This window comes from Podospora bellae-mahoneyi, chromosome 7 (assembly GCF_035222275.1).
Source record: "Podospora bellae-mahoneyi strain CBS 112042 chromosome 7, whole genome shotgun sequence".
Taxonomy (NCBI): Eukaryota; Fungi; Ascomycota; class Sordariomycetes; order Sordariales; family Podosporaceae; genus Podospora; species Podospora bellae-mahoneyi.
The window spans coordinates 3,924,986-3,948,392 of NC_085886.1; the positions used below are offsets into that span (position 1 = coordinate 3,924,986).

The 23,407-nt window shown below is 53.1% G+C and overlaps 12 protein-coding genes and 1 non-coding gene across 13 annotated transcripts; 5 read left to right on the plus strand and 8 right to left on the minus strand.

The window, feature by feature from the left end:
- Nucleotides 1-200: 200 nt before the first annotated feature.
- QC761_700140 (uncharacterized protein) lies at nucleotides 201-2,432 on the minus strand (the record flags this gene model as incomplete). Its single annotated transcript, XM_062881602.1, has 1 exon — nucleotides 201-2,432. The coding sequence occupies one exon, from the start codon at nucleotides 2,430-2,432 to the stop codon at nucleotides 201-203; it is 2,232 nt and encodes a 743-aa protein (XP_062728956.1).
- Nucleotides 2,433-2,868: 436 nt separating this feature from the next.
- Nucleotides 2,869-4,699, minus strand: QC761_700130 (uncharacterized protein; the record flags this gene model as incomplete). The annotated part of the gene is made up of 2 exons (XM_062881601.1): nucleotides 3,172-4,699; nucleotides 2,869-3,113 (listed from the first exon to the last, which is right to left on the minus strand). The coding sequence occupies exons 1-2, from the start codon at nucleotides 3,422-3,424 to the stop codon at nucleotides 2,869-2,871; spliced, it is 498 nt and encodes a 165-aa protein (XP_062728957.1). The 5' UTR covers nucleotides 3,425-4,699.
- Nucleotides 4,169-6,036, plus strand: QC761_700120 (uncharacterized protein; the record flags this gene model as incomplete). The annotated part of the gene is made up of 3 exons (XM_062881600.1): nucleotides 4,169-4,359; nucleotides 4,419-4,706; nucleotides 4,782-6,036. 3 exons carry the CDS (start codon nucleotides 4,169-4,171, stop codon nucleotides 6,034-6,036), a joined length of 1,734 nt encoding a protein of 577 aa, XP_062728958.1.
- A 116-nt stretch (nucleotides 6,037-6,152) lies between these two features.
- QC761_700110 (uncharacterized protein) lies at nucleotides 6,153-8,793 on the minus strand. Its single transcript, XM_062881599.1, has 3 exons — nucleotides 7,745-8,793; nucleotides 6,915-7,686; nucleotides 6,153-6,853 (listed from the first exon to the last, which is right to left on the minus strand). The coding sequence occupies exons 1-3, from the start codon at nucleotides 8,354-8,356 to the stop codon at nucleotides 6,591-6,593; spliced, it is 1,647 nt and encodes a 548-aa protein (XP_062728959.1). The 5' UTR covers nucleotides 8,357-8,793; the 3' UTR covers nucleotides 6,153-6,590.
- A 518-nt stretch (nucleotides 8,794-9,311) lies between these two features.
- On the minus strand, nucleotides 9,312-10,451 carry QC761_700105 (uncharacterized protein). The gene is made up of 2 exons (XM_062881598.1): nucleotides 10,067-10,451; nucleotides 9,312-10,013 (listed from the first exon to the last, which is right to left on the minus strand). Exons 1-2 carry the CDS (start codon nucleotides 10,229-10,231, stop codon nucleotides 9,417-9,419), a joined length of 762 nt encoding a protein of 253 aa, XP_062728960.1. The 5' UTR covers nucleotides 10,232-10,451; the 3' UTR covers nucleotides 9,312-9,416.
- A 223-nt stretch (nucleotides 10,452-10,674) lies between these two features.
- Nucleotides 10,675-13,267, minus strand: QC761_700100 (uncharacterized protein; the record flags this gene model as incomplete). Its single annotated transcript, XM_062881597.1, has 5 exons — nucleotides 10,675-11,144; nucleotides 11,217-11,545; nucleotides 11,598-11,842; nucleotides 11,898-12,437; nucleotides 12,499-13,267. The coding sequence occupies 5 exons, from the start codon at nucleotides 13,265-13,267 to the stop codon at nucleotides 11,024-11,026; spliced, it is 2,004 nt and encodes a 667-aa protein (XP_062728961.1). The 3' UTR covers nucleotides 10,675-11,023.
- Nucleotides 13,268-13,999: 732 nt separating this feature from the next.
- On the minus strand, nucleotides 14,000-14,818 carry QC761_700090 (uncharacterized protein; the record flags this gene model as incomplete). Its single annotated transcript, XM_062881596.1, has 1 exon — nucleotides 14,000-14,818. The coding sequence occupies one exon, from the start codon at nucleotides 14,816-14,818 to the stop codon at nucleotides 14,000-14,002; it is 819 nt and encodes a 272-aa protein (XP_062728962.1).
- Nucleotides 14,819-16,412: 1,594 nt separating this feature from the next.
- Nucleotides 16,413-17,559, plus strand: QC761_700080 (uncharacterized protein; the record flags this gene model as incomplete). The annotated part of the gene is made up of 2 exons (XM_062881595.1): nucleotides 16,413-16,867; nucleotides 16,923-17,559. The coding sequence occupies exons 1-2, from the start codon at nucleotides 16,824-16,826 to the stop codon at nucleotides 17,557-17,559; spliced, it is 681 nt and encodes a 226-aa protein (XP_062728963.1). The 5' UTR covers nucleotides 16,413-16,823.
- A 534-nt stretch (nucleotides 17,560-18,093) lies between these two features.
- On the plus strand, nucleotides 18,094-19,923 carry QC761_700070 (uncharacterized protein; the record flags this gene model as incomplete). The annotated part of the gene is made up of 1 exon (XM_062881594.1): nucleotides 18,094-19,923. The coding sequence occupies one exon, from the start codon at nucleotides 18,094-18,096 to the stop codon at nucleotides 19,921-19,923; it is 1,830 nt and encodes a 609-aa protein (XP_062728964.1).
- A 65-nt stretch (nucleotides 19,924-19,988) lies between these two features.
- QC761_700060 (uncharacterized protein) lies at nucleotides 19,989-20,944 on the minus strand (the record flags this gene model as incomplete). The annotated part of the gene is made up of 3 exons (XM_062881593.1): nucleotides 19,989-20,045; nucleotides 20,138-20,167; nucleotides 20,261-20,944. The coding sequence occupies 3 exons, from the start codon at nucleotides 20,942-20,944 to the stop codon at nucleotides 19,989-19,991; spliced, it is 771 nt and encodes a 256-aa protein (XP_062728965.1).
- Nucleotides 20,945-21,370: 426 nt separating this feature from the next.
- Nucleotides 21,371-21,441, plus strand: QC761_0114050. Its single transcript has one exon. It is a non-coding gene; the product is annotated as a tRNA-Gly (tRNA).
- On the plus strand, nucleotides 21,371-22,157 carry QC761_700050 (uncharacterized protein). Its single transcript, XM_062881592.1, has 2 exons — nucleotides 21,371-22,017; nucleotides 22,068-22,157. Exons 1-2 carry the CDS (start codon nucleotides 21,841-21,843, stop codon nucleotides 22,134-22,136), a joined length of 246 nt encoding a protein of 81 aa, XP_062728966.1. The 5' UTR covers nucleotides 21,371-21,840; the 3' UTR covers nucleotides 22,137-22,157.
- Nucleotides 22,069-23,257, minus strand: QC761_700040 (uncharacterized protein; the record flags this gene model as incomplete). The annotated part of the gene is made up of 2 exons (XM_062881591.1): nucleotides 22,069-22,757; nucleotides 22,819-23,257. The coding sequence occupies 2 exons, from the start codon at nucleotides 23,255-23,257 to the stop codon at nucleotides 22,195-22,197; spliced, it is 1,002 nt and encodes a 333-aa protein (XP_062728967.1). The 3' UTR covers nucleotides 22,069-22,194.
- Between the last annotated feature and the right edge of the window lie 150 nt (nucleotides 23,258-23,407).

Sequence of the window (23,407 nt, forward strand, 5' to 3'; positions counted from 1 at the left end):
CCAGGTGGTGCCAGCTCCAGAGCTTGGAGCTTAGAGTGCCCCCACTTTTTTCTCCAACAGGTACCTTGACGGACACCGCTTGTACGACCCCACGCACCGACATGTCCAATCTTGTCACCTCCAATTCCATCCCAATGCAACAACAGACCATTACAGCAACCAACACCAGAGGTACGTCCCCCGTTTCCCATTTCCTGCCTCTATTCTAACTCGGTCGTGTTGAACAGGCGCGCCCCCGTGTCAGTCACCCCTTTCCCCGTGAACTTGTTGTCGGATAGCCGAAAGGCCACAACGTCCACCTTGGGATCGCCTTGATGCAGTTGGTGGAGGACTCCCTCAGGACCGGCAGCAACCGCCTTGGCCTGGACAACCCCAGCCATCACCACAATACCTACTCTGGAATTCAGGCCGCGAATGTGTCGCACAAACTCAACAATGCTTTTGCCAGTGTTGACCACCGAGTCGACCAGCAGAACCGTCTCGAGCCCCAACAAGTGACGCGCTTCGACGTCTTCTGGCCTTTTGGCATGGAGAAAAATGGCAAGCGGAAGCACATCACTGATACCGAATGCCATGGACTCGCCCCCACGCATAAGGGGCACAATTGCTGTCTTCTTCTCGTTCTTTACGCGATGACCAAGTGTCTGATGCCCCTGAACGTGCGGAATCTCGTACTCCTCGGTGCCAACGACATCCGGCAATAGCTCTGTTGCAAGATACCGCCCCACGAGTCGATGTGCCTCGCGCAGTGCCGGCCCCGAAACTCTTGCGTCACGCGTGGCTGTGGTCAGAAGCTTGGCAGCAGCTCTGCCTGTGGCATGAACGATGTGGTGTTCGGCAGTTGGCTGACGTCGATGGTCACGTTGACGGGATATTTCGAAAAGAAATTCGGAGCTCTCGATATTGACAAGGGGAAGCCTTTCAACATCCAGGCGCGGTGCTGCAGTCTCTGGTAGCAAGACTTGTCGCGGACGAAAGTTACCCGAGTCGATGGCCTGGAGCAAGTGCGTTTCCATGCTTCTGCTCCGCACATATTGCTCTCCTACCACTACAATAGCCTCGTCCGCTGCGCGCAACATGGGAATGTCCAAGGGGCTATCTCCAAAGGCCCACACATAGAGGCCATACATGTTTTGCAACCGCTCAACCAGCGACGCCTTGACTTGGGCTGTGACCACAAACCCGTCCGAAATGCGCCCTCCGCCAATGACTTTGACTGTCCCCATCAACCCGTGATTGGCCAGGACGATCTCCCAAACACGCCGCAGACCGCACGTTACCACCACTGCTGAGACATTCCTCTTGCGCTCAGCTGTTTGCAGCAGGGAAACCATTGCTGGATGCATCTTGACCAGGGACGCTATGCTCCGGCAAACCCCCTCAAAGACCTGCTCATCGGAGTATTGTTCATAGAGCAATGTTGCCTGGCGAAAGGCTGTGTACGAGTATCCCAGCTGGCTGCTGAAGAGCGTGGTCAAAGGATCTTCGAACTTTCCTTCCAACGAGCTCGGATCGAGTAGATTCTTCTTCAGCATCACCTCCCAAAAAAGCTTGCCCGTATCCTGAGTAGCCAATGTTTTATCGGCATCCAACACCAGCATTGTGCACGGCTGCTTGCAGTCCATCGTGAAGCCCGACCTGAGGCTGATGCTGTCTAGGCGATTCTGCGCAAGCCGTAGGTTATGTTGGGAGCAATGGTGCTGAAAGTCCAGAAGAAGGTTGATCATCCTCACCGACAGGGCCCCCCTTTCTGCTTCAGACAACGCAATGAACAGGATGCCGCTGCTACGACACAGCCGCTGGAGCTCCCTCTTTTCCGTTTTGGCCCAGTCGTCCAAGCGAGCCGGAGTCATTGTGGGCCGCTCTCTCCCCTTGTCGTCTTGACGGCGCAGCGAAACGATATCTGCCGCCGTGTCGAAGTAGATTATGTGGGTATAAGTTTCGAGGTCGGCCTTGGTGCAGACCTTGTGGTACTGCTGGTCTTTCTCGGACCAGAACATAAAATGACCGGCAACAACGGCAACCTTTTGGTTCTTGGTGGCCTCATTTGCAATGGCATTGATCGCAAGTTCACGATAGCGCGCTTTTTCGTCCTGGCTGGCCTGGTGGAAAGCGGCAAGGCCTCCTGGAAGCAGAGAGGCAATAGCTTGGGAGCCTTCATGAAAGCTGAATTGCTCCTCGCCCAACCTGTTCCTCAGCTCGACTAGCATGGACGACTTGCCACAGCCAGGGATGCCGTACACACCAACCACGACTGGTTTGCTGGCTTGAAGAGAGTTTTTGGGTTCTGAATATGGAGTCGCCATCGTGTCGGCGTCAATATCACTTTGTTGCTGGTTGGAAACAACGGTGGCGAGCTGGAACGAGGAGAGTATGCGTTTAATATCTCTGTCTTTTCCTTGCCGGTGACGCCAACATATACTCATGTCCATTCCCTCCCGTTCCCTCCCTTCCAGTCTCAGTTTGACTGGGCCTCTCGCGATGGTTGTAGGCCTCACTGCTTCCGCTCAGCAAACACTCGGATTCAGGTTGCACAAGTTGAGGCCTACCATGACAGCCCTGGTGCTCATTCTCGCACATGCGTGTCTCCGGTGCTTTCTTTCGTCATGTTCATTCACCGCTCCCACCCCTTGTTGAATTATATCACCATCTGGCTCACGTCACTATCCAAAGCTGGATATGCACAGCGCAAACACGGGACAGGCTGAGACGATGCACTGGGAAACAAATTTTTGGCCATGAAGCTTCATTACGATTCGTCAAGGTTTCATTCGTGTCATATTATACATTAACCCACCCGGCTGGGCTACCCCTGTCCGGCACCCTCACGGGTATCAAAATATACAAGGATCACTCCGTCCGCGTTATTCAGAGGAGGGCGGCCATGGCCAAGGGGAGAGCGGCACCGACGAGGCCGGCGGTGAGGCCGGCGGCGCCAGAGCCGGGAGCGCTGGTCTCGGCAGGGGCGGCATCGTCGGTCGTGGTCGAGGTGGCAGCAGGACCAGCGCTGGACGAAGCAGAGTCGGTGGGGAGCTCCAGGGTGCCGCCGCCGATGGTGGTGGTCATGGGAGCAACCTCGTCGCACATGGAGATGACAGAGGGAAGGACCTCAGCTGGGGAGAGATTGATGGTCAGCAAGCACTCAGAGCCAAACAGGGCGGTTAAACATACCAACAGCAACGTCCTGACCGCAGGCAACCATGACGCAGGCAACGCTGGCATCGTAGATGGCACGGTAGTTTTCGAGAATGCAGAAGCACTCGAGCTCGGTGTCGTCCTTGCAGGTGGTGGCGCTCTTGCGGGCGTCGCTGAGGCACTTGAGCGAGCACTCGGGAACGTAGTCACCGAGGGTGGTGTGGTCGTGACCCTCGTGGGCAACAACACCGGCAACGGCGGCAGCGAGGAGAGCGGTGATGTACTTCATTCTGGCAGACGGATGGGTCTCGACGGTTGTTGAGTAGGTAGTAGCTGGTGGGAGGCAGAGAACAACAACATCAGGGCGGGCGATCACTTTCCCCCGAGCTCAGCTCTTGCAGAGCTCTTTATAGGGTCACGTCGAATGGGGTGGGTAGCCTCGGTTTCTGGTGGGCGGGTGTGTCTGCAACGGAGGCCCTGCTGGGCGGCGACAAGGGCTGTCCGGTCTCGCATCGCAGTGCAGAGCTTGCGGCGCTATCGCCAATAGCCCCATCGAGGCCGTGCATGCATGGGCCTTGGCAATCAGATGATCAGATAATGGAGATTAGATCGAACCCCTGTCTGTTGGCCGTGGCCAATTTTTTTTCTTCGAATCGGGATGCAGATTTTGCCGGGGCTCGACCCCTCTCTCGTCCTCGTCCCGGTGAAGGACGGGCTTGGGGGTGGGTGATTGTGGATCCAGGTTGCCCCATCCGCCCGCCGAGGATCCGGAAATTCTCGCAAGCTGGTTTTGGGAGTGTGTGATTTGGGAGCGTGGGAGTGTGAAAGTGTGGGAGTGTGAAAGTGTGGGAGTGTGCATGGCTGCGATTGACGGGTCTGTTGGGTGGTAGAGAGGTGCGAAAGGGGATTAACTCGTTAATAAAACATCACCCACGTCTCTCGCCTGTTTTGCTGCTTGCCTTGCTGTGTTCCGTCTTGCCATTCTTGGCATATATCGTTTCTTCCTCTGTCACCACCGTCCACTGCCGCAGCCATGGCCATGGAGAAGCAGCCAGCCAGCTTGTCGGCGGATGAGGGCGTTAGTCCCGTCATCGAAGAGAGAGGACACAGCTCTGCGGACCTGGAGAAAGACGCCATCTCCAGCGATGCTCAGGCTGGTGTTCGAGCCATCGAGGCCGCGCAGCTCGTCTGGCCAAAGTCGCACCTCATTGGAGCCTATGTCTTGTAAGAAGGCGGTTGAACAGACAGCTTGAGGATGGGACGCTAACCGGTGTATTTGACAGCATCTGGCTCATCTACTTTGTCACGTCGCTGCAGGAGGTGTGCGCCAGGGCGTACAGCCCCTTCGTCACCAGCACCTTCTCTTCCCACAGTCTGACTCCCGTGGTGTACATTGTCTCGAGCATTCTTGGCGGCGTCTCCAAGCTGCCCCTGGCCAAGATTCTTGACATTTGGGGTCGGCCGCAGGGCATGGCTCTCATGCTCCTCATTTGGACGATTGGCTTCGTCATGATGGCTGCGTGCAAGAATGTTACGCAGTACGCGGCCGCCTATGTGTTTTCCACCGTTGGGTAAGTTCAGGCATGGTACAAAGTCGAGTTTTATCTGGATCTTGAGAAACTGACCGGCACCGTGACCACCAATAGTGCGCAGGGCATCAGCTACTGCATCACCGTCTTCGTTTCCGACACGACCAGCTTGAAGAACAGAGGTCTGATGCTCGCCTACGCCACCTCCCCATACATTGTGACGACCTGGGCCGGCGGTCCCATTGCCGACAGATTCATCATGAACGGAGGTCCTGGCTGGAGATGGGGCATGGGCATGTGGGCCATCGTCACGCCCGTGATTGTCACCCCCTTGATTCTCATCTTTATTTACAACCAGCACCGTGCTGAAAAGATGGGTCTCATCCAGCCGCGCCAGTTTGGAAAGATTACCTTTACCCGCGTCAAGGAGGCTGTGATCCAGATGGATCTCCTCGGCATCTTTATCCTCGGCGTCGGTCTCTCCATGTTCCTTGTTCCCATTGCCATCTACAAGTATCAAGCCGACGAATGGCGCTCACCGCTCATCATCTGCCTTCTCATCTTTGGCGGTCTCCTCGTGGCCGGTTTTGTTGCCTATGAGAAGTGGCTCGCACCCGTCAACTTTGTCCCTGCCCACCTCCTCCGCCACCCCAACGTCCTCCTGGCGGGCATCATGCTCACCCTCATCTTTGCCAGCGCCATGGTCTGGGGCAACTTCTTCTCGTCCATGTGCATGGTCGCCTGGAACACCACCGTGACCGAGGCCACGTACATCTCCAACATTTACCGCACCGGCATGTGCTTCGCCTCCATCCCCCTCGGATGGGCCATTCGCAAGACTCGTCGCTTCAAGTGGGTTGCCGTCTACTACTCGCTGCCGCTGATGCTCCTCGGCATCGGCCTGATGATCGAGTTCCGCCGCCCCGACGTCAACATTGGCTACATTGTCATGACGCAAATCTTTGCCTCGTTTGCCGCTGGGCCCTTGGTCGTCGCATCCGAGCTCGCCATGATGAGCCAGGTCACCCACAACCAGATGGCTGCCATCCTCGCCATCCTGGACCTCTTTGGCAGTGTAGGCACGGCAGTTGGCTCCACTGTTGCGTCAGCCGTCTGGACCAACGTGTTCCCCGGGGCCATCCGGGACAGGCTTCCCCAGCTGACCGACATGCAAGTCACCAGCATCTCTGGAAGCATGTACACGCAGCTCGGCTACCGCAAAGGCACACCCATCCGTCTCGGCATCTCATGGGCCTATCACGACGCACAGCAAGTCTTGTTGATCATCAGCATGGTCATGATTGGCTGCGGCTGGATCTTGACATGGTTCTGGAAGAACACCAGGTTGTCAGACAAGCAGTCCCAGCACTAGGGTTCATTGGGTAGATACAGACAGATGCATGTTTCATTGGATAATTTGATACCAATTCGCCGGGAGGCGAAATAGCTCTCTGCACAGTGAGCAGAGGGTTCAGCATAATAAAAAGTGTTTTCCCAGGCCTGATGGTCTTTTGACCTGTTCTGTATTTTATATTTGTGGCCAATTATGTAACTACCATACTATATGTCTTCCATCCCATCACATGGGCTGAAGAAAAATCTATAAAGGGGTATCAGTTGAGTTGAAAGCACGTCTCCGCCTCTTCCTCCCTCTCTTGCTCTTCCCACCGCGAACCTGGTCTCCGTCGTGGCATCGCCCAAAACGGACACGGGGTATTTGTTGAAAACAGATTGACTCGCTCGCATCCATAAAAGCATCCCGCCATCTCCTTAGGGTATCCAACCATCATGATCATTAGTATCTGTTGAGCCTCAGGTTGCACTCACTTGAAACATTGCACACACACCCAAAACGCCCGGCGACTATACGTTACGTTGAATAAACATGCACACGGAATATCGACTTGGTCTTCAAAGCCGAAGGACTTAGTCCTTCTTGATGGATGGCTCAGACGCTTGCTGAGGACCAGAAGACAAGCCCGGAACGACACCGCCATCCCGAGACACGGGCTGGACGCCAAGGGACTCGGTAGGGGGGCCGCGGTAGTTCTTGTGACCCCAGACGGCGTACCACGCAGCCGCGATGGCCACGAAGCCGACCAAGACAGCAGGAGCATAGTTGACCGTCTCAGGAGTGACGGGAAGCAGGGCAGGCATGCAAAAGAGCGGAAGGGCGAGGGCGGACCAGGCTGCAGAAATGATTAGCATGTGGAAAACCGAAAAGTCAGGTGCTGCCAAGGGGAAACATACCCAGAGCAATGATGTTGCAGAACCAGCCAAACTTGCCCAAGAAGAACTTGCCGCCCTTCACCTGGGCTCTGCCCTCGAGCATGGACACGGCGATGGGGGCGGCATACGCGAGGGTCAGGGAAATGACACCCACGCCGGAAAAGGCGTTGAACGCTACGGGAGATCCAAAGTAGATGGCACCCAGAATGATCTGAATCGCCATGGACAACATCATGGCGTTGAGGGGAACATCCAGCTTGGTGTTGACCACCTTCCACCACTTGGAACCGGGGATGGCACCGTCGCGAGCAAAGGCCCACGTGCAGCGCGAAGCAGCGGTTGTGCAGGCGGTACCGCAAAGGATACCCAAAACCATGATGGGAACCAGGAGGGCAAAGGCACCCCCTTCGGAGCCAACGGCAGACTTGAGGATGGCCGGGACAGGCTGTGCCAACTGCACCATCAACGCCAGGTCGGGAAGAACAAACATGAGCGGCACGAGGAACAGGAGCCCGCCAATGGTGTTGATGAGGATGGTAATAACCATGGCCTTGGGGACCTGGGTGGCGGGATGCTGGACCTCTTCGCACATGGAGATGACCATACCGGTAGACGAGGTGGCATACCCGGCGTGAAGGAGGCCGACCATGAACGACCAGCCGGCAGGCCAGCCGGAGGTGGGCTCAAAGTGGGTGAAGGCGTATTCGGCGGAGCGGCGGCCTTCCTTGGCAACGGCGAGGACGGTAATGAGGATGGCAAGGATGCCGGCGAAGGTCCAGAACACGGCAAAGGTCTGTAGAACAGCAAGAAGGTTAGCGACAGACAAGCAAGACACGGGATGCGAGACTCACATCGAGGAGGGGCAAGTGGCGGTTGCCAAAGGCCGAGATGGCATTGCACAGCAAAGTGATGGCCAAAAAGGTCAGCCAGATCTGGTATGTCTCGGCGCCCCAGATCTCCTCGCCCTCGGAGTTGGTAAAGACATTGACGCAGGCAACATAAAACAAGGTGGTTCCGAACTGCACAGCAAGAGTGATGGTGATGTTGCCGACGACATAGCACCAGCCGCAAATGTAGGCGCTGAGCCTGCGAATCTTTGCGGGCGCAAGCATAAAGGTCTGGTAGTAGACACCTCCGGCGGTGGGATACACGCTTGTGATTTCTCCCAGCGAAGCGGCGACACAGAGAATGATCAGGGAGACGATGACCCAGCCCCAAATGACAACGGCCGGGCCGCCGCCCTGGAGCGGATAGTAGAGCGTCGTAGCGAGACCGTAGGGGATCGAGGCGAGCACAAAGGACATGAAGGCGACATGCCAAGTGGAACGAGTGCGCACCAACTCGGCCTTGTAGCCCATGGCCTCGAGGAGCCCATCGGCATCGTCAGAGTCGTTGCCGGACGACGCCCGTATCTCGGGGGCGGCCACAACGGCGGCGGCGCCGGTGGCGGCTTGTGGGCTCATTGGGTGGTTTTTGGGGCTCTTGCGGGGCCGTCGGACGGCTAAACAAACAACAGCTGGCGCACGACGCAGAATTTTGCAGACGGCAGGAGAAACGTGAGCCTTGTCAAACACAAAAAAAAGAGACGACGAAAGGATCAGGGTGGGATTTAAGCCATGTAGGAAGCTGCATCCTGCCCGAGGTACCCTCTGATTACGTACAGATAAGCTGGTCCCTGGGGAGCCAAGCACCCGGAGTGGCAGGCACAACCAGGTGAGCCATGTCCCCGGGGAAGCGCTACAGCATGCGCTACTGTTATTCAGGACCAGTGTGGGGTGCCTAAGGTACCAGGTATTCCAGTGTTTTTTTTTTTGTGCTTGCAAAACCAACAGCCAAGCAGTTGGGCTCCCAAAGCTGTGGCAGGTGGCTTCAGCGGTGTCTCATTCTCCTGTTATTCGTTCCACGGTACTAGGTATCAGACAGTCTCACAATGTTTTGGAGCCATCTGATTTTCCACGTCGTTTTTTCTCCAATGGTAGGCACGTGAGTCGGTGGCCTGTGCAGCATCTGGCATTGGCCAATGGACATGAACGGTTTTCCGACACAGGATCGAGCTAAGCAATTTTTGGCGTCATTGGGCATGGGAGAGTGGGGGTCCAGCTCTTGTCCCGAACCGCGGCGCTGGAAGTGCTTTCTCAACATCTCACTGCAGAGTCTCCCACGCCCGTGGAGCTGTCAAGAACACGCTGCAGTTTAGACAGATGGTTAGCGTGTCTTTTTTGACAGAGAAACATCACACCATGCCCCGCGATTATCGCAATGCTGGGCTTCAATAGCTTCTGTGTCTTACGCCCGAGAAATTCCGGGGTCAAGCCAAGAACCTGGGGATTGGCTTGCCAAATCCTATCAGGTGGGGAATACCTGTTGGTTGCATGTGAAGACCACCTGACAGATAAACAGTATTTGAGCCATTGTTGACATTGCCAGCACACTTGGACATGCTATTCTATACTCTTTTGAACCAGCCATCAGCGGGTATCATTATCTCCCGGGAATCATCTTGCAACAGAACAGTATAGTGTGTTACACATGGCCACGGCCAGAGCGTGCAATAGGCTCCCCAACATAGTCGTACACCATCTTCACCTTGGCTACTTGGCTCCCCTTCACGGTTACGGCCCACTTGACCAGCCTTTTCTCCCCAGCAATCACCTCGAAGCCCCATTCGACAGTCGACCTCCATCCAGCGCCCTTGCCCAACTGACTCAAACTCTCCATCACCTCGATCATGACGGCCCGTTCCGGTAAGCCGACATCAGGATCCGTCTCCATTCCCAACTCAAACGCCATCTGTCCGATCTGAGCACCGCTCTTTTCCGTTGTCATTTTCTCTCCTGTTGTGTACGTTGGTGTTCTGTTGACAAAATCATACCGACATCGTACACGCACCGGCCCTAGTGGCGCGGGAAGAACGACGGCTCGGTCCTCGTTGTCCAAGATGTACATGTTGTCGTTCATGGGAATGTTGAACCTGCAGCCACCAAACCAGGGGCGGCGGACTGTCTGTTGAAAGCTAAACACCACATCGTCGGAGAAGGGTAAGCAGTAAGGATGCTTGATGTATTCCTGCTCAATGGTCATGAAGGAGAGGAGCTTTCGAGTCCAGAAAGATGTCCCTTGCTGCTCCATGTTAGCAACACGACAAAACGATGCCTCAGCAACGAAAATCGTACCATCTTGTATGCCTCCTTCATGTTATCAGAGAGCTTTCGGTTGAAGCGCCAGCGGCCACTGATGTCGAGTACTGAAGTCTGAGTAGGCGCCGCCATGGTGTATGTGAGAGCGTGAGTAGCGGGCATCGGCGATGGCGACAAGTCTTCTGATGAATAGTCTGTCATTTTAACAATTTGTTGTCCTGTGAGAGATTGTCTTCTGAGCAGTCTAAAAACGTTTTCGGTGCCAGTAAAGTTTGTTTCCGTTCGCGACTGCTTCTTTCCGAGCGATTGTCGCACAGTTTTGTAACAGCGGGTGCCTGCATTCTATCGAAAGTTGTCCTTCCCCGCGACGCGCCCGCTCAGATAGTTGACTGGAATGTGGTGGTTTGATGCAAGGGGGTTGGCAGGACAGATACTAGAGGCCGATGAAACCATCGTATTGATGTGAGACAGTTCATTTTCAAATCTTGAAAACCGAATGCGGGCCGCTTCAAGAAACTCGGCAATTGTGTCTCGGCAGAACATGTATTAAGCACAATCTTGCAAACATAAAACTTAAAGGTGTCCAGTCTTGGCGATGCAAGAGGCCGGTTATAGGATGGTAAGTAGTTGGTAGGGTAATATATCGGTTTCATCTCTGTCGAGGCCGTGGGCTTGATGGAAACATCATCTGGGCTGGGTTTTGCTTGGGGGAGGACTTTCATGACCCTGTTCACTCTAGCCTGGATCAAACCATTTGATGCAGCGATGCATATACATGCCTGGTTAAGAACAAAGCAGTCTATAATCAAATATATGGGGTTGATCAAGCATGGCAAGCTGTAAAGAGTCTCGAAAAGCCTTTCCTTGTCCAGTCGGTGACACCATTAACCTCACGAGGTCAGCTTCCGGCACCCATCTAAAACTAAACAAATATTTTTCCAGCCCAAGAAGATGCCCTCAATATTGTTAGCATCATCCACACTCTGCACCTCCTCACGCGGGGCTTAGCTTGGCTTCATTCGAAACATCTTCAGACTTCATCCTCTCTTCGGCCTGCGCAACAGCACTCTCCCAGTCAGCATTGTAGAGGTAGAGGAGCTCGAGTGCCGACACACTGGTTAATATCTTGTCAGTAATGCCATTTCCTAGTTGTCTTCAATGTCTTCAAAGATCACCCTCCACTTACACGGCAAGCCCCATAGTCAGTCCTGTCCAAAGCCCGCTCAGCTTCCAATCTAGCGCAAACGCCGTCGACAACGAGATGGGCAAGGCGACCAAGTAATACGAAAACAGGTTGGCATAGCCTCCGATGGCCTGTCTGCCAACGCCGCGCAAGATGCCGTGAGACACAGCAGCCAAGGCATCAAAAATCTGCATTAAAGCACAGACAAGAATTACGCGCTTGGCGATGCCGACAACCTCGTCATCTTCCGTGAAGATGCGTGGAATGGTCTCGTTCAGCACAACTAATACGGTCAGGTTGAAGCAACCAACAATGAATCCTGCAACAATGGCCTGTACAAAGGTTTAGCAAAAAACTTGTACCAATCAAGAAAGGAGGACATACCACTCTGGCAGTAACCCGGGCAGCGTCGCTCAGGTGCGCCCCGATGAGATTGGCGACTCGAGTGGATGTGGCAATGGCCAACGGGAATGGAATGTTGAATGAGGTGGAGGTGACGGTGACAAGCACGCTCTGTGCTGCAAGTTGCGCGGTCCCAAATTGGCCGGCGGCGATTGTCAAGATTTCCAGCACGGAGAACTGTGCTTCAATCATGATCATACCAGGTAGCGCCAGTTTGATCATGGGTCCTATTTTAAATGTCAGCGCCTCAAAAGGGGCAGAAAAGCAGAAACAGGTACGCACCCCAGTTGCTAAAGGCCTTGCGCGTTAAACCGTTCCAGCACTGAGAGCCATCCAAAAACCGCACGTATGCCACCAACAAGAGCGGCAAGAGATTCTGGGTAATGGCCATCGCTGTGGCGGCCCCCGCAAAGTGCCAGTCAAACTTGAAGACAAACAAGTAATTGAGAGCGAAGCTCACGGGCGCCCCAATGAGCAAGGCATACGTCGTGGCATGAAATAAGCCCTGGGACTGGACGAATCTTTTACCGCTCTCCAAGGCGGCGACTCCGGGCATTCCTACGATAAGAACTCGCAAAAAGAGCGCGGCAAGCGAGGCCGTTTCCTGATCTGGGACCATGGCGGACAAAATAGGCTCCGAAAACCACCACAGCACAGCAATGGGCACCATGAGGATCCAGAGAAGCCACGTCATCCGTTGGGCTTGGAGGCCGACGAGGTGCTTGTGCCCCGAGCCGTACGCCTGGGCGCAAAGCGTGTCTAGACAGGTGGAGAGGCCCTGAACAGGAACGTAGCAGGTAATGCTTGCCGTCATGGTAGCCACTGGAAAGAGGTGACTGTTAGTAAACTGGCAATTGCTGTGATGCATGAATGGAGCACTCACGATTCACGGCGGCCAGCTCCACCATTCCCAAGCGTCCCACCGTCAAGACACTCCCAATAGTGACCGAGTAGTGCAAGAGAAAGGTCACAATCAGGGGAGCTGCGTACTGGACCAATGTCTTGGTCTCTCTCTGCCAAGTCGTCTTGATGGCTTGGGCTGCCACAGCCTCTTCGAACCGCTCGTAAATCTCCTCGGCAGGAGGTGTCGGCAGGGTCTCGTCGACCCCGGGTGTTCCTCCTCCGAGGAGAGGTGTTGTCTCAGCGGCGGGGGCATCCTGGAAAATGGGCTCCGGGTCTTCGTGGTCCTTGATCTTGGTGCTGAAAACTCGTCGATAAAGGCGCCAAAAGACATTGTTGCGCTGAGAACGTGGATGTTTTGGTGGCAGAATAGCATTATCGCGTAGGAGACTTATCTCTGCCTGGAGAGAATCTTCGACCTCGCGCGGATTGGGAACGGGCCGGTCCAATCCTTGAATAGCTATAGTCGAGTAGCCAGACCCGTAGGCAACGCCGTTGGGGTGGAAGGCGAGTTTGGCATCTTCCGGACGACCATCTGTCTGTGATTCGGCGTCTGATACCTGGGTTTGGGAGTCGTCGTCCGAGGAGCACTCGGCAATATCTCTGGTCAAGATTTCGCGAACAATCGGGGAAGTCGCTAGAAATGAAGGGGGGTATGGCAGGCTTTCGGGGATGAACTCTGACAAAACAGACTGGCGGCGACCTTGAGATCGGCTGTGGATAGGCTGGGGCCCAGATCGAGAGTCGGCCATCTTGACGTTGCGGATGGTTTGTCGAAGGATTCTGTCGTGGTTAGGTTGATTTGGAAACACTCAGACTCTGGACGACTCTCGGTCTCGAAAAAGCTTGGAGACAAGGGCCCGGAAAACCGTGGAAGGTACGATGGTTGGGTGAAAGCGGACTAAGAAGAAGGTCCCACGGATGGTTGCGCGCAGGCAGTCACTGCTCTATGACATGCACTGTGGCACAAAGGCAAGTCGTGGTAGGTCTTGCTCTCTACGATCGACGATGCTCTGCCATCCCAGGGCTGTGGTCCCTTCTTATCTTGATCTGCAAGCATTTCATTTGATAACGGAGGCCATGGAACCCAACAGCAGCCACACACCAACACCATCCTGCAAATTAGCGGTGTATGACATTGACATCTATCTGCACTGGCTTATCTTTTGTGTGTATGATAAAAGTAAGATGATACACCCATGGTGTGCAGATGCCAAGAAGCAATGGCACTTCGCCTCCGATCGTCCTCCTCCCCAAGGGTTCAGTGACGCAGCTTGGTTTGCAGCTTGCTGCAACTCTCTTGCAGCTCCCCACCACCCACATGTGTAACGGCGGCCACTGACATCATCGCTGCCACCCTTGAACCAACGAAGGAGCCTCGCCGACCCCCCACCCTGCCATGGAGAAAAAGCCCCGAGGACTATCTGCTCCGGCTGGCAACATTGTGAAACCTCAACTCTAAATCCGCAGCGATTCGAATACCTTCAAACTCTTGCAACGGCCCCCAGTGCAATCAGGAACTGCCCACCATAGTACAAGACCCAAACAGCATGATGCATCCAGCCCTGGTGTGCAGATGTCGCCGGAACCAAGAACCTGCCCGCCGCCAGAATCGAGTCTGAGCTTGCAAACATGACCGCTCCGGTGACAATCTCCCTGCTCTCCAACGTGAGCGCCATCAAAACCATGACAAGAATTGTCAACGAGTACACGGCAACTGGCGCTCGCAGGTCTTTACCGACCTTGGGCATCAGCTGCACAATCATAACGGGAACCAACATACCCAAAGCCCACGCAGTTCCAAGACGCCATGTATCGCCGTTTTGCAGCACTTGGAGTTTGGAAACGATATTCCCCGCACCTGGACCAGCGTGGAGAAAGTGAATGATGTACAAAATGTGCGCAACCAGGAAGCTCGACAGACCGAACAGAAAAGATGTATCATCGTTCCATGCCAGAAAAGCGTCACCTGTTGAGCCCAGGGCCAAAGCACCCACCAAGAGAGCTGGTCCACCGCGAAGGTAGGTGAAGATCGATAGGAGGGTTGTCGAAGCTGTCTTGGTGACCATGCGCGAAAAACTCGGCGCTGCGCGGACCATGGCCTGGTAGATAACTGCCGAGCCAATGGAGGCAGCGAGAACAGCCGAGTCTACCGTGTAAGGGTTGGTGGCCATGGTTGAGTTTGGGGTTTTTGAAGATAAGAAATAAAGTGAAGTGAAGTGTGGTTTGGTTTTTTCTCGCGAGCTTTGTCCTTTCAGTTCTGACGGTGGACACCGAGGCCCCGGCCACACTTGGCATTCCATGTGACTGACGTCTTGGCAACACCCTTGATAATCCTAGCAGAATTGAGCTCGATAGGTACTACGCTTGTTCTAGCAATCGGACGTTTGAAATGAACAAACTTCTCATACACGCTCATACATGCAAGAAACCCCAAGAAACGGGATGAAAAGCCCTGTTTGTATGTGAAAATGGGATAGCACGAGCCATCATGTACCCTCTTCGAACAGAGCCGTGCTACTTTTCATAGCAAACCCAAAACACACTTTTCTGGTGATGTTGAATAAATATAAAAATGTTTATGATGACAATTGGTGGAGCAGCTACTCCAAGCAGGCTTTTCATGCAAAAGCAGACCCGTGGATTTGAGGTAGAGAGTCCACTGTAGCACATCTTCATCCTCAAAATGAGATGAACCAGCGTTGAAGGAAACTGGATGGGGCGAGACTTGACCCTGTATCTTCAGAATGTGTTCTCTCTTGACATAGCTCACAAGGAGGGGTTGAAATCCGCTACCTACATGACCCGTGGAATCTGTGGTTGCCAGAACCAAACCATAGTATGGGCAAGCTTTGTAACGGCGGCTTTATGTAAGGGGGAAGCTAAGCAATATAATTGCGCCTCTGCACTCTATTGAATGTAATCTAGAACTACTTTGACGCAGGATTGTTAATTATAAAAATATGCGTAGATAGTACATCAAACCTTACTGAGTTAGTGAAACACTCAACAGCAACAACCTCTCCCATCACATAGTGTAGCTTTACCAAGAACTATTTCCTGTATCCAAACAATTACCTGTCTAAGTATCACAGTTACATAGGTACAGAAAAAAACCCTGTCAGTCAAATTGTGGACAGAAGGGTACCTTAAAGACTGACACAAGCTGGTAGCGTCTTGAAGAAGAAGCACGCTCCTCGCCAATCTACAGACTGTTTTAAGACCTGTTGGTTAGTTTTCAAGGTCTACTAGTTGTTTGAGAGGTCGAGTATTATCTGCAAATGTCCTTATTCCCAGTACGATTCCCTATTGTTTTGTTGGGGACGCTCAGATCACTCAACGAGGCACTCTAAGACGTAAGGTAGAAAAGCCCGAAGGCTCGCTACCGCATAATCTTCACCCCATCGCGTAAATATATTGTACGTAACTAGCCTTGACCCATTGGCTACCTTTGTACTTGTTGGGTAGGTACTCAGTGAATCATGCAGACAATGTCGACTGATCCTAAGAGGCAACGTTGCGGTGACCACGCCCTGTGAAGAAGTAGCATCTACCGGCAATAAGCTACCACCCCAAATTCTATAGATAGCGCAGTGCCTCGGATCAGGTCTCCTCAGGTGATGCTTCAATGAGACCGCTATGAAGCATGTCGCGTATTCGTCGCGACACCGCATCTTCTTCAACAGTCTTCAACTGGACTCTGTCTGGCAGCTATCAAACGGTTGTGCAATTCCCAAACGTGCTGCCTTTTTACATGACACCTGCGATGGCTTGTGCCGCACTGAGAAAAAGCAAACATAAATTTTGCTCACCGAGCCGCCCACCCGGATATTGATTTGTTGACTTCGTGTACCATGTCAAATGGTCAACTCCACGATCCTTCCAGTTCCAAAGTCCCTCCCAACCACCTCCGTACTCGCAACCGTAACCTCGTCATGAAAACGAGACAATCCCATGACTCTTCCTTAAAACGTGGCGCTCGTGAGAATGGTTGAACACGACCCCGGTTGATAAGGACCCTGAATACGAGGAGACAAGTCTTGGCTCGACGGATTGGGATATCGAACCTGCATCGCTCGGCACGCCACTGCACACCCAACCCACGCTATTAGGTATATGCAACCGACCCAATACCTTGCAGTCCGACCTTGAACGATGGAGGGGGCACGCGTGCCGGATAGATATAAGTTGAGGATTGTGCCCGCCTTTGACTGCCAATGTCCTACTCCCATCTCGCTTTCGGTATTCTATACGTCCAGACAGTCGTCTCAAATCAGTCACTCGTTCAACTTTCACTAAGCAAAAATCATGAAGCACTTTCTCATGTTTGCTGCCATAGGCGTGACAGGGTTGTAGGTGTCTCATTAGTTCCCATGTTTTCGTCATGCTGACGATTCTTTCCTCTAGATCTCAGGCTCTCTCCCCGCCCCTGATCACCGCTTCTATCCCTCTCCCATCCGACATCACCTACACCCACACGCAGACTGGATGTCCAACTGTTACTCAGACACGGGAACTTTGCGCCAGCTGCCCTATTCCAGCTTGTCTTGTGCTTGGAACCATTACGCAGTCCTGCAATTGCCCTACCCCTATCCCTACAGTCTATCTTGACTACCCATGCTCGGAAAGTTGCAGCGGAATTTGGTGCGCGACCAGCTGGGCTATTGTTCAGGAGTCAGGTTGCACATCTACGGACTCAACACCTCCGTCTTCCACTGCCACCATCACCAGCAAGACCAAGCCGTGGCACAACGGCACCCACACTGGTCATAGCACCAAGACCAAGACGACGACCATCACTGAGACTGAAACAGATGAGTGCGAGCCAACACTCACCAAGACCACCACAGTGACCATCAGCTCCGAGCCGCCCGTGTTACCGACTTTAGAGACCTCGACGAATCTCCTTGATGTCGAAACCTCCATCACAATCGCACCTAATGTCACCTTTACCTCGAGAGGCCCAGGAGGTGGCGGGGCAGTGAGCTCCACGAGCGTGGTCGAGGCGGCTGCTGGAAAGATGCGCATACTTGGATTGTGGTGAGAGGGTCATGTCTAGACGATATGAAATGAATGTGTTTAGTGTACGGAGTGGGGCGTTGTCGTGGGTGGTGTTTTGTTGTGTAATGGGGAGCTCTTGTTTCTTGGGTAGGCGTCCAATGTAGTGAATGAGGTCGACGTTGTTGATGCTAGACTTTTTCGTCAGTCTGCCATATCTAGGTGATTTGCTATTCCCATGTGTCGACATTGATGCAGTGTGGGTCGGGGGAGTATCCCCGTCAACGTCTCAGACCTGCAGAAGACCTGGACCTCCTACCCCTGAACAGGATTTGCATCAATACACACTCTAGCTCCAGCCCATCCAGTGTAGATATCTCGGAATATTCTTCAAATCCACACGCTCCGCGCTCTCCACCGTTAACCTGGCACACGTCATCTAACTGGACTCTGCTCCGTCCAGCCCTGTGCCGATAACCCGCATGCGGCTTGGCGTCAGCTACCCCGCTGCCTTTACTTGAAGTGCTGCGTTCCGTAGGTATAAAATGGCGCGACTCTATTGCCTTTGCGAATTGATCGAATGAGCCATTTCACGAAAACCATCAGGTCAATATCCAACCCAGAAACCATGTCTGAACCTACCGAACCGTCTTCTCCCACGCGCCGTCTTACTGCCAAGCTTGGCAGGGTCAACCCCTTCAAGTCGTCCAAGCGATCCAAAGAGGATGAGGACGAGGAAGACATCGGCGAGGATATCGATGACACCACTGTTGCAGGAGGCGGCCACTCTGCGTTTGACCACACCCGCCATGATCTAATGGTGTCGGATGCCATCAAGTCCTTTCTTGCTCGTCAAGGTGTTTTGCCTTCAAAGGATGACCCCGAGGGGCTAGTAACGTTGCTCGACCAGCGCATGGTCATACCGCCTGCGTCGGTGTTTGACAGATCTCACCCCCTCACCGAGTACTTTATCAGCTCCTCGCACAACACCTACCTGAGGGCCCATCAACTGTACGGCAAATCTGATGCTGATGCCTACAGGACTATCCTGACGGCTGGGGCACGCTGCGTCGAGATAGACGCGTGGGATAATCCCGATGACCCGTCTGAGCCAAAGGTAACTCACGGCTATACTTTGGTTTCGAATGTTCCTTTTCGGGAGGTTTGCGAGGTCATTAGGAACTTTGTTGACTACGAGACGTCTGCTGGCGCAGCAGCAGCACCTATTCTCCTGTCTCTCGAGAATCACTGCAATCCAAATGGGCAGCTTCGGCTTGTTCAGATCATGAAGGAAGTCTTTGGTGACAGACTCTTGAGTAAAGCAGTCCGAGACAAGGGACACGAAGAACAGTCCGAGTCGGACCCAGAATCCCACGTGCGCCTCGAGGAGTTGGGCAACAAGATCGCCGTCATTGTCGAGTATCACCTCCCCGGAGAGATCGACACATCCGATTCTTCCTCTGATTCCTCTTCTGACGAGGAGGAAGAGGCAAATAAGGAAAGAGAGGAATACAAAGCCCGCAAAAGGGAGACCGAAGCTGCCATAATCATCCCCGACCTGGAAGAGCTAGGCGTCTATGCCCAGTCGGTGAAGCCAGGCGATGATTCATGGTATGCCGGCGAGGGCGTCCTCAGGAACAGGCCGCATCACCACTTAATCAACATATCGGAAGCGGGCTTGGCTCGGCATGCCACCGACGATGTCAACACAGCAGCAATACAGCGGCACAACAGCAAACACCTCATGAGGGTTTTCCCCAAAGGCACCAGAATCTCGTCACGAAATCTATCACCCATCCCATTTTGGGCACTTGGAGCTCAAATCCTAGCGCTAAACTGGCAGCGTTTCGACGCCAGCATGCAGCTCAACGACGCGCTCTTTGCGGGAACGACGGGTTATGTCCTCAAGCCCGCGCATCTTCAGCACTCGGGTGGTGGAAGATTGGTCAAAACGAGGAAACGACTGAGGCTCCACGTGGCCGGAGCTAGTGATGTTCCTGTTCCCAAAGGAAGGGATTCGGTACTCAAGCCGTACGTGACGGTTTCATTGGTGCAGAAGGATGGCACATCGTTGAAGCAGTCAAAGAGAAAGCAGAAGACGTCAGGTTACAAGAAGCATGGGCTGAGATCTGCCCTGGCTGCTCTTCACTCGGGCGAGGAGAGTCCAGCTGAGACGGATCCGATCTGGGATGAAACTCTGGAATGGGAGTTTGAAGACGACGAGCTGGTGTTTCTGCGCATCTTCATCAAGAGTGACGATTCTTTTGCAAGCAATCCCATCTTGGCAGTTACCGCAGTACGAGTTTTGTATGTGGTTCAGCGGGAGTGGGGATTCCTCAGGATGCTGGACCTAAAAGGGCACGAGACAGGTTGCACCTTGCTGGTTCGCTTTGAGATAGAAGACTTGTAGGAACAGTTTTCCGTTGACAGCAGAGAGCTTTGGGCTCGGTTGTTAGAATCGGGTTGGGTAGGAGTTCAGGGGTTCAGGGTTTTAGGGGTTCGGGTGATGTTACTAGTTAGATGGGGTGGATTATTTGTGGTAAACAACTCTTGTTACGGCGAGGCATGTAGAAGGGGTTGGATATTTTCTGCGAAGCTTTCTGCTATTGTTTGATGTAGAACACCTGTCTGCAAGGCGGTGATCGATTTACAGGCTTGACAACATTTAGATGCCCACACCAATGTTGGAGCTCAGCTAATTCAAGAAGTGATCAGGGATCTTCGGCAAGGGGAACAGGCGCAAGAACAATCCTCTTGCCCTTTCCATCAAACTTGTCGACTTCTTCCACATAGTAATCCTTCCATCCGGCCTTTGGCAAATCGATTGTCTCGTCCTCTGTCAAAAATTTCATAAAAACCCCATGTGTAACCACCACGATGCTCGTTTTCAAGTCCTCCCTTTCTTCGGCGGCCTTCTCGTCTTCCTCCTTCTGCGCCTGCTGAATGTTCTGGGCAACATTCCACAAAATCTTCCTGACCTTCTCCGCCCTTTTGGTTACGCTCTCATCGTCCGCCGCATAATCGCCCTTTTTTTCCAGCCAGTCGTCACCATCGAGTTCCGAAGCGTTTCCAGCCAAACTGGACCAGACAACATCGGGAAATGAAGGGAATCTCTCTTTGAGCACCGAGATGGGAGAGCCAGTGTCGCAGGGCAGGTCGCTTCGCTCTTGGAGGTAGGGGTCCAGTATCAGGTTGTTGCCGCCTGGGAGAATCGAGCCAAAGGCGTCGAGTGTCGTCTCGATTGCTCTTGTCAGAGGGGAGGTAATGACAACAGCAACAGAGGACAAGTCGGGGAAGGATGCCTCCAAGGCGGCAGCCTGCTCATGGCCAACTTGGGTTAACCCGGGGTCGCGAATGTTGAAGTCTTTGGTGACATTGTGAACCGACTCGGCATGCCGGACAAGAAAGATTTGGGGCTTGGCTGGGGACATTTTGGTGCCCCTGACTCCTGGCTATTTATTTCTATTCTTGCAGCCTTGCTGGAGTTGGAAATGGACCAAGGGTTACCTATATATTCCCAATTTTCTGCTCGTTGTCCCTCTGCAAACAGCTTGTTTAACTTTTGAAAAGTTCAAAGGGGAGAACATTGCGGGGAATGCGGGGGAGTTCACTTGTGGCTTTATACTGCTGATGCACTGTGTTGCGTCTTTTGCGCATCAGTTGCACCATCGTGGAATGCTATCATTGGGCAGCTTCGAAGCTTGCCAAGAAACGAGCTTGAATAACCTAAAAACCATTCACAGACTGAAACGTCCTGTTGGCACTCAGCTTGCTGCTCTGGGTAAAGGGAAGCACCCAACTGAGCTGCAGCATCAAAATTACCAAGTCCATTACAATTCCAGCATCTACAGTTTCTAGCATCAGTGGTTTAGTGGTAAAATCCATCGTTGCCATCGATGGGCCCCGTGTTCGATTCACGGCTGATGCATCACGACTTCTTTTTTCTGTCTAGCTAGCCCAACCTTGCTGGGATTGCCCTGGAATAGCTTGCTTCCAATCCTCTTGCATAGAATCTTGTACAGCCGAAGAGGTTTGTGCTGTTCCCTGGTAGCTCATTCAGCGGCTTCTCGGTAGACAGTGAGGGTCCAAGATATCTCAGAAAGATATCTTGGACAGACAAAATGAAAACCTCGTCTTGGCTGCTAGAACCGCGTTGAATGTCAATGCTTTGTGGCATGGAGCAGGTCCACAGTGACGCGATACTGACATTTCTAATGCGAGATGCTGTCACTCTGATTCAGTCCTGGGGAGTCCACTTTGCAGATATATTACCGTGTTTCTTCTCCCCTGCCGAGTGTGTGGACAGTCACCTCAAGAAAGCACCAAGATGCCAATCAAATCCTCCACAAGCTTCTCCCCAGGCGACACCGTTCGTTACAAGCCGGTGGGCGGTCCAGACAGCAACACGTCCGAGTCGGTGGGCAAGATCAAGGATGTCTTGACTGAGCCCGGTAAACAGGCTGGTCGGAACGTCAACGCCAGCGCTGAGATGCCCAGATACGAGGTTCGTTGGTATTTAATATCCCTCCAAACACACTGTTGACAAGGTGACAGATTGAGAACCTCAATACGGGAAAGACATCTACCATCTACGAGCGGAACATCTTGGGTATCGAGAAGTGATCAGATGGATTGATGTCGAGAATAGAAGTCAGAATGGAAATACAAAGTCCCAGTCATATCACAACATTCTGATCTGAGCATTACCAACCTCCTCAAGAAGAGCCTCAACCCTTTCTTTTCCCTCGAGCATGGCCCAGTGTCCAACGTCGAGCTTCTCAACCCTCAAATTTTTTGCCAGCCCACGAAGATTTTGTATGTGCATATCCGTAATCACTGCGTAGTCCTTGAGGGTGGCGATGAAGAGAGTAGGAATATTAATCGTTTTCTCCTCCGCTGGCAAGTCCTGATCCTCTTTGGCTGGTCCACAAAACACAGCAGCCTTGTACCAATTGAAAGGACCAGTGTATCCTCCTGCCCTCAAGATTTTGTTGTGCATCTCCAGTTCGGCGGGCGAAATCCAGTGGGCAACAGGAATCTCGATGTCGGACTCTAGGAACTTGGTAAAGCCTCCCGGCTCCCCAAAGTATTCAATCCACACTTTGGGGTCCTGGGCATAGAAAAGCGAATCGACGCGCCTGTCATTCTTCTCAACCAGGGTTGCGCCATCCGGGGATATAAAGACCTTGACGTAGCCAGAAGTGCTGTATCCTAGAATCTCTTTGGACATTTGTATCACGGAGTCTGTTCACATTGCGTCTTGTCAGCAGGGTTTGAATACAAGTTTGACCTCGAGGAGACATACCAGGATCAAACGGCGAGTCCAAAAACATGAAGCCAGTTGCTATGAACACCAGTTGACTGAAGAGCGCTTTGTGGTGCACGTAAAGGTGTGAAAGAAGCCCGGCACCAAAGTCATGCCCGACTCCAATGACCTTTGGGGTGTCGAGGACCTTGGCCACAAGTTCATGGACTTGGGGAACAAGGCACTTCATCTGATATGGCTCGTAGGATTCCGGTTTGTCCGTGTCGCCATAGCCGAGAAGGTCCGGTACCAAAATACCAAAGCCAGCCTTGGGTAATAGCTCGACTTGGTGATGCCAAATATAACTGGAGCTTGGTGCGCCATGGAGCAAGAGAAATGTGGGTTTGCTGCCAGTAGCAGGGACGTGAATGTAACCATAGGTTGTACCGTCACTCAGAATTGCCTTTCTGGCGAGCTTGGGGAAGGCGGTCGATGCCATTGTGAAAGTAAGACGAGGAAGTTACCTACTGTTGAACTGCGCAGCGGATTATGGAGAGTTATACGGACATAAGGGATAGGGATTCGGTTGGATGACCCACCTCTCGCCCTTTCATCAACATGAACATGACATGCATGATAGGCACGTGAG

Excerpts from the sequence above, each read along its gene's own strand:
- QC761_700110 (XM_062881599.1), bottom strand. The coding sequence starts at position 8,356 with ATGAGCCCACAAGCCGCCACCGGCGCCGCCGCCGTTGTGGCCGCCCCC. Across the intron at positions 7,687-7,744 it reads GCCACTTGCCCCTCCTCGAT|ACCTTTGCCGTGTTCTGGAC; the intron begins GTGAGTCTCGCA and ends GCTGTTCTACAG. Across the intron at positions 6,854-6,914 it reads CTGCAACATCATTGCTCTGG|CCTGGTCCGCCCTCGCCCTT; the intron begins GTATGTTTCCCC and ends TCATTTCTGCAG.
- QC761_700105 (XM_062881598.1), bottom strand. The coding sequence starts at position 10,231 with ATGACAGACTATTCATCAGAAGACTTGTCGCCATCGCCGATGCCCGCT. Across the intron at positions 10,014-10,066 it reads TGAAGGAGGCATACAAGATG|CAAGGGACATCTTTCTGGAC; the intron begins GTACGATTTTCG and ends AACATGGAGCAG.
- QC761_700050 (XM_062881592.1), top strand. The coding sequence starts at position 21,841 with ATGCCAATCAAATCCTCCACAAGCTTCTCCCCAGGCGACACCGTTCGT. Across the intron at positions 22,018-22,067 it reads CTGAGATGCCCAGATACGAG|ATTGAGAACCTCAATACGGG; the intron begins GTTCGTTGGTAT and ends ACAAGGTGACAG.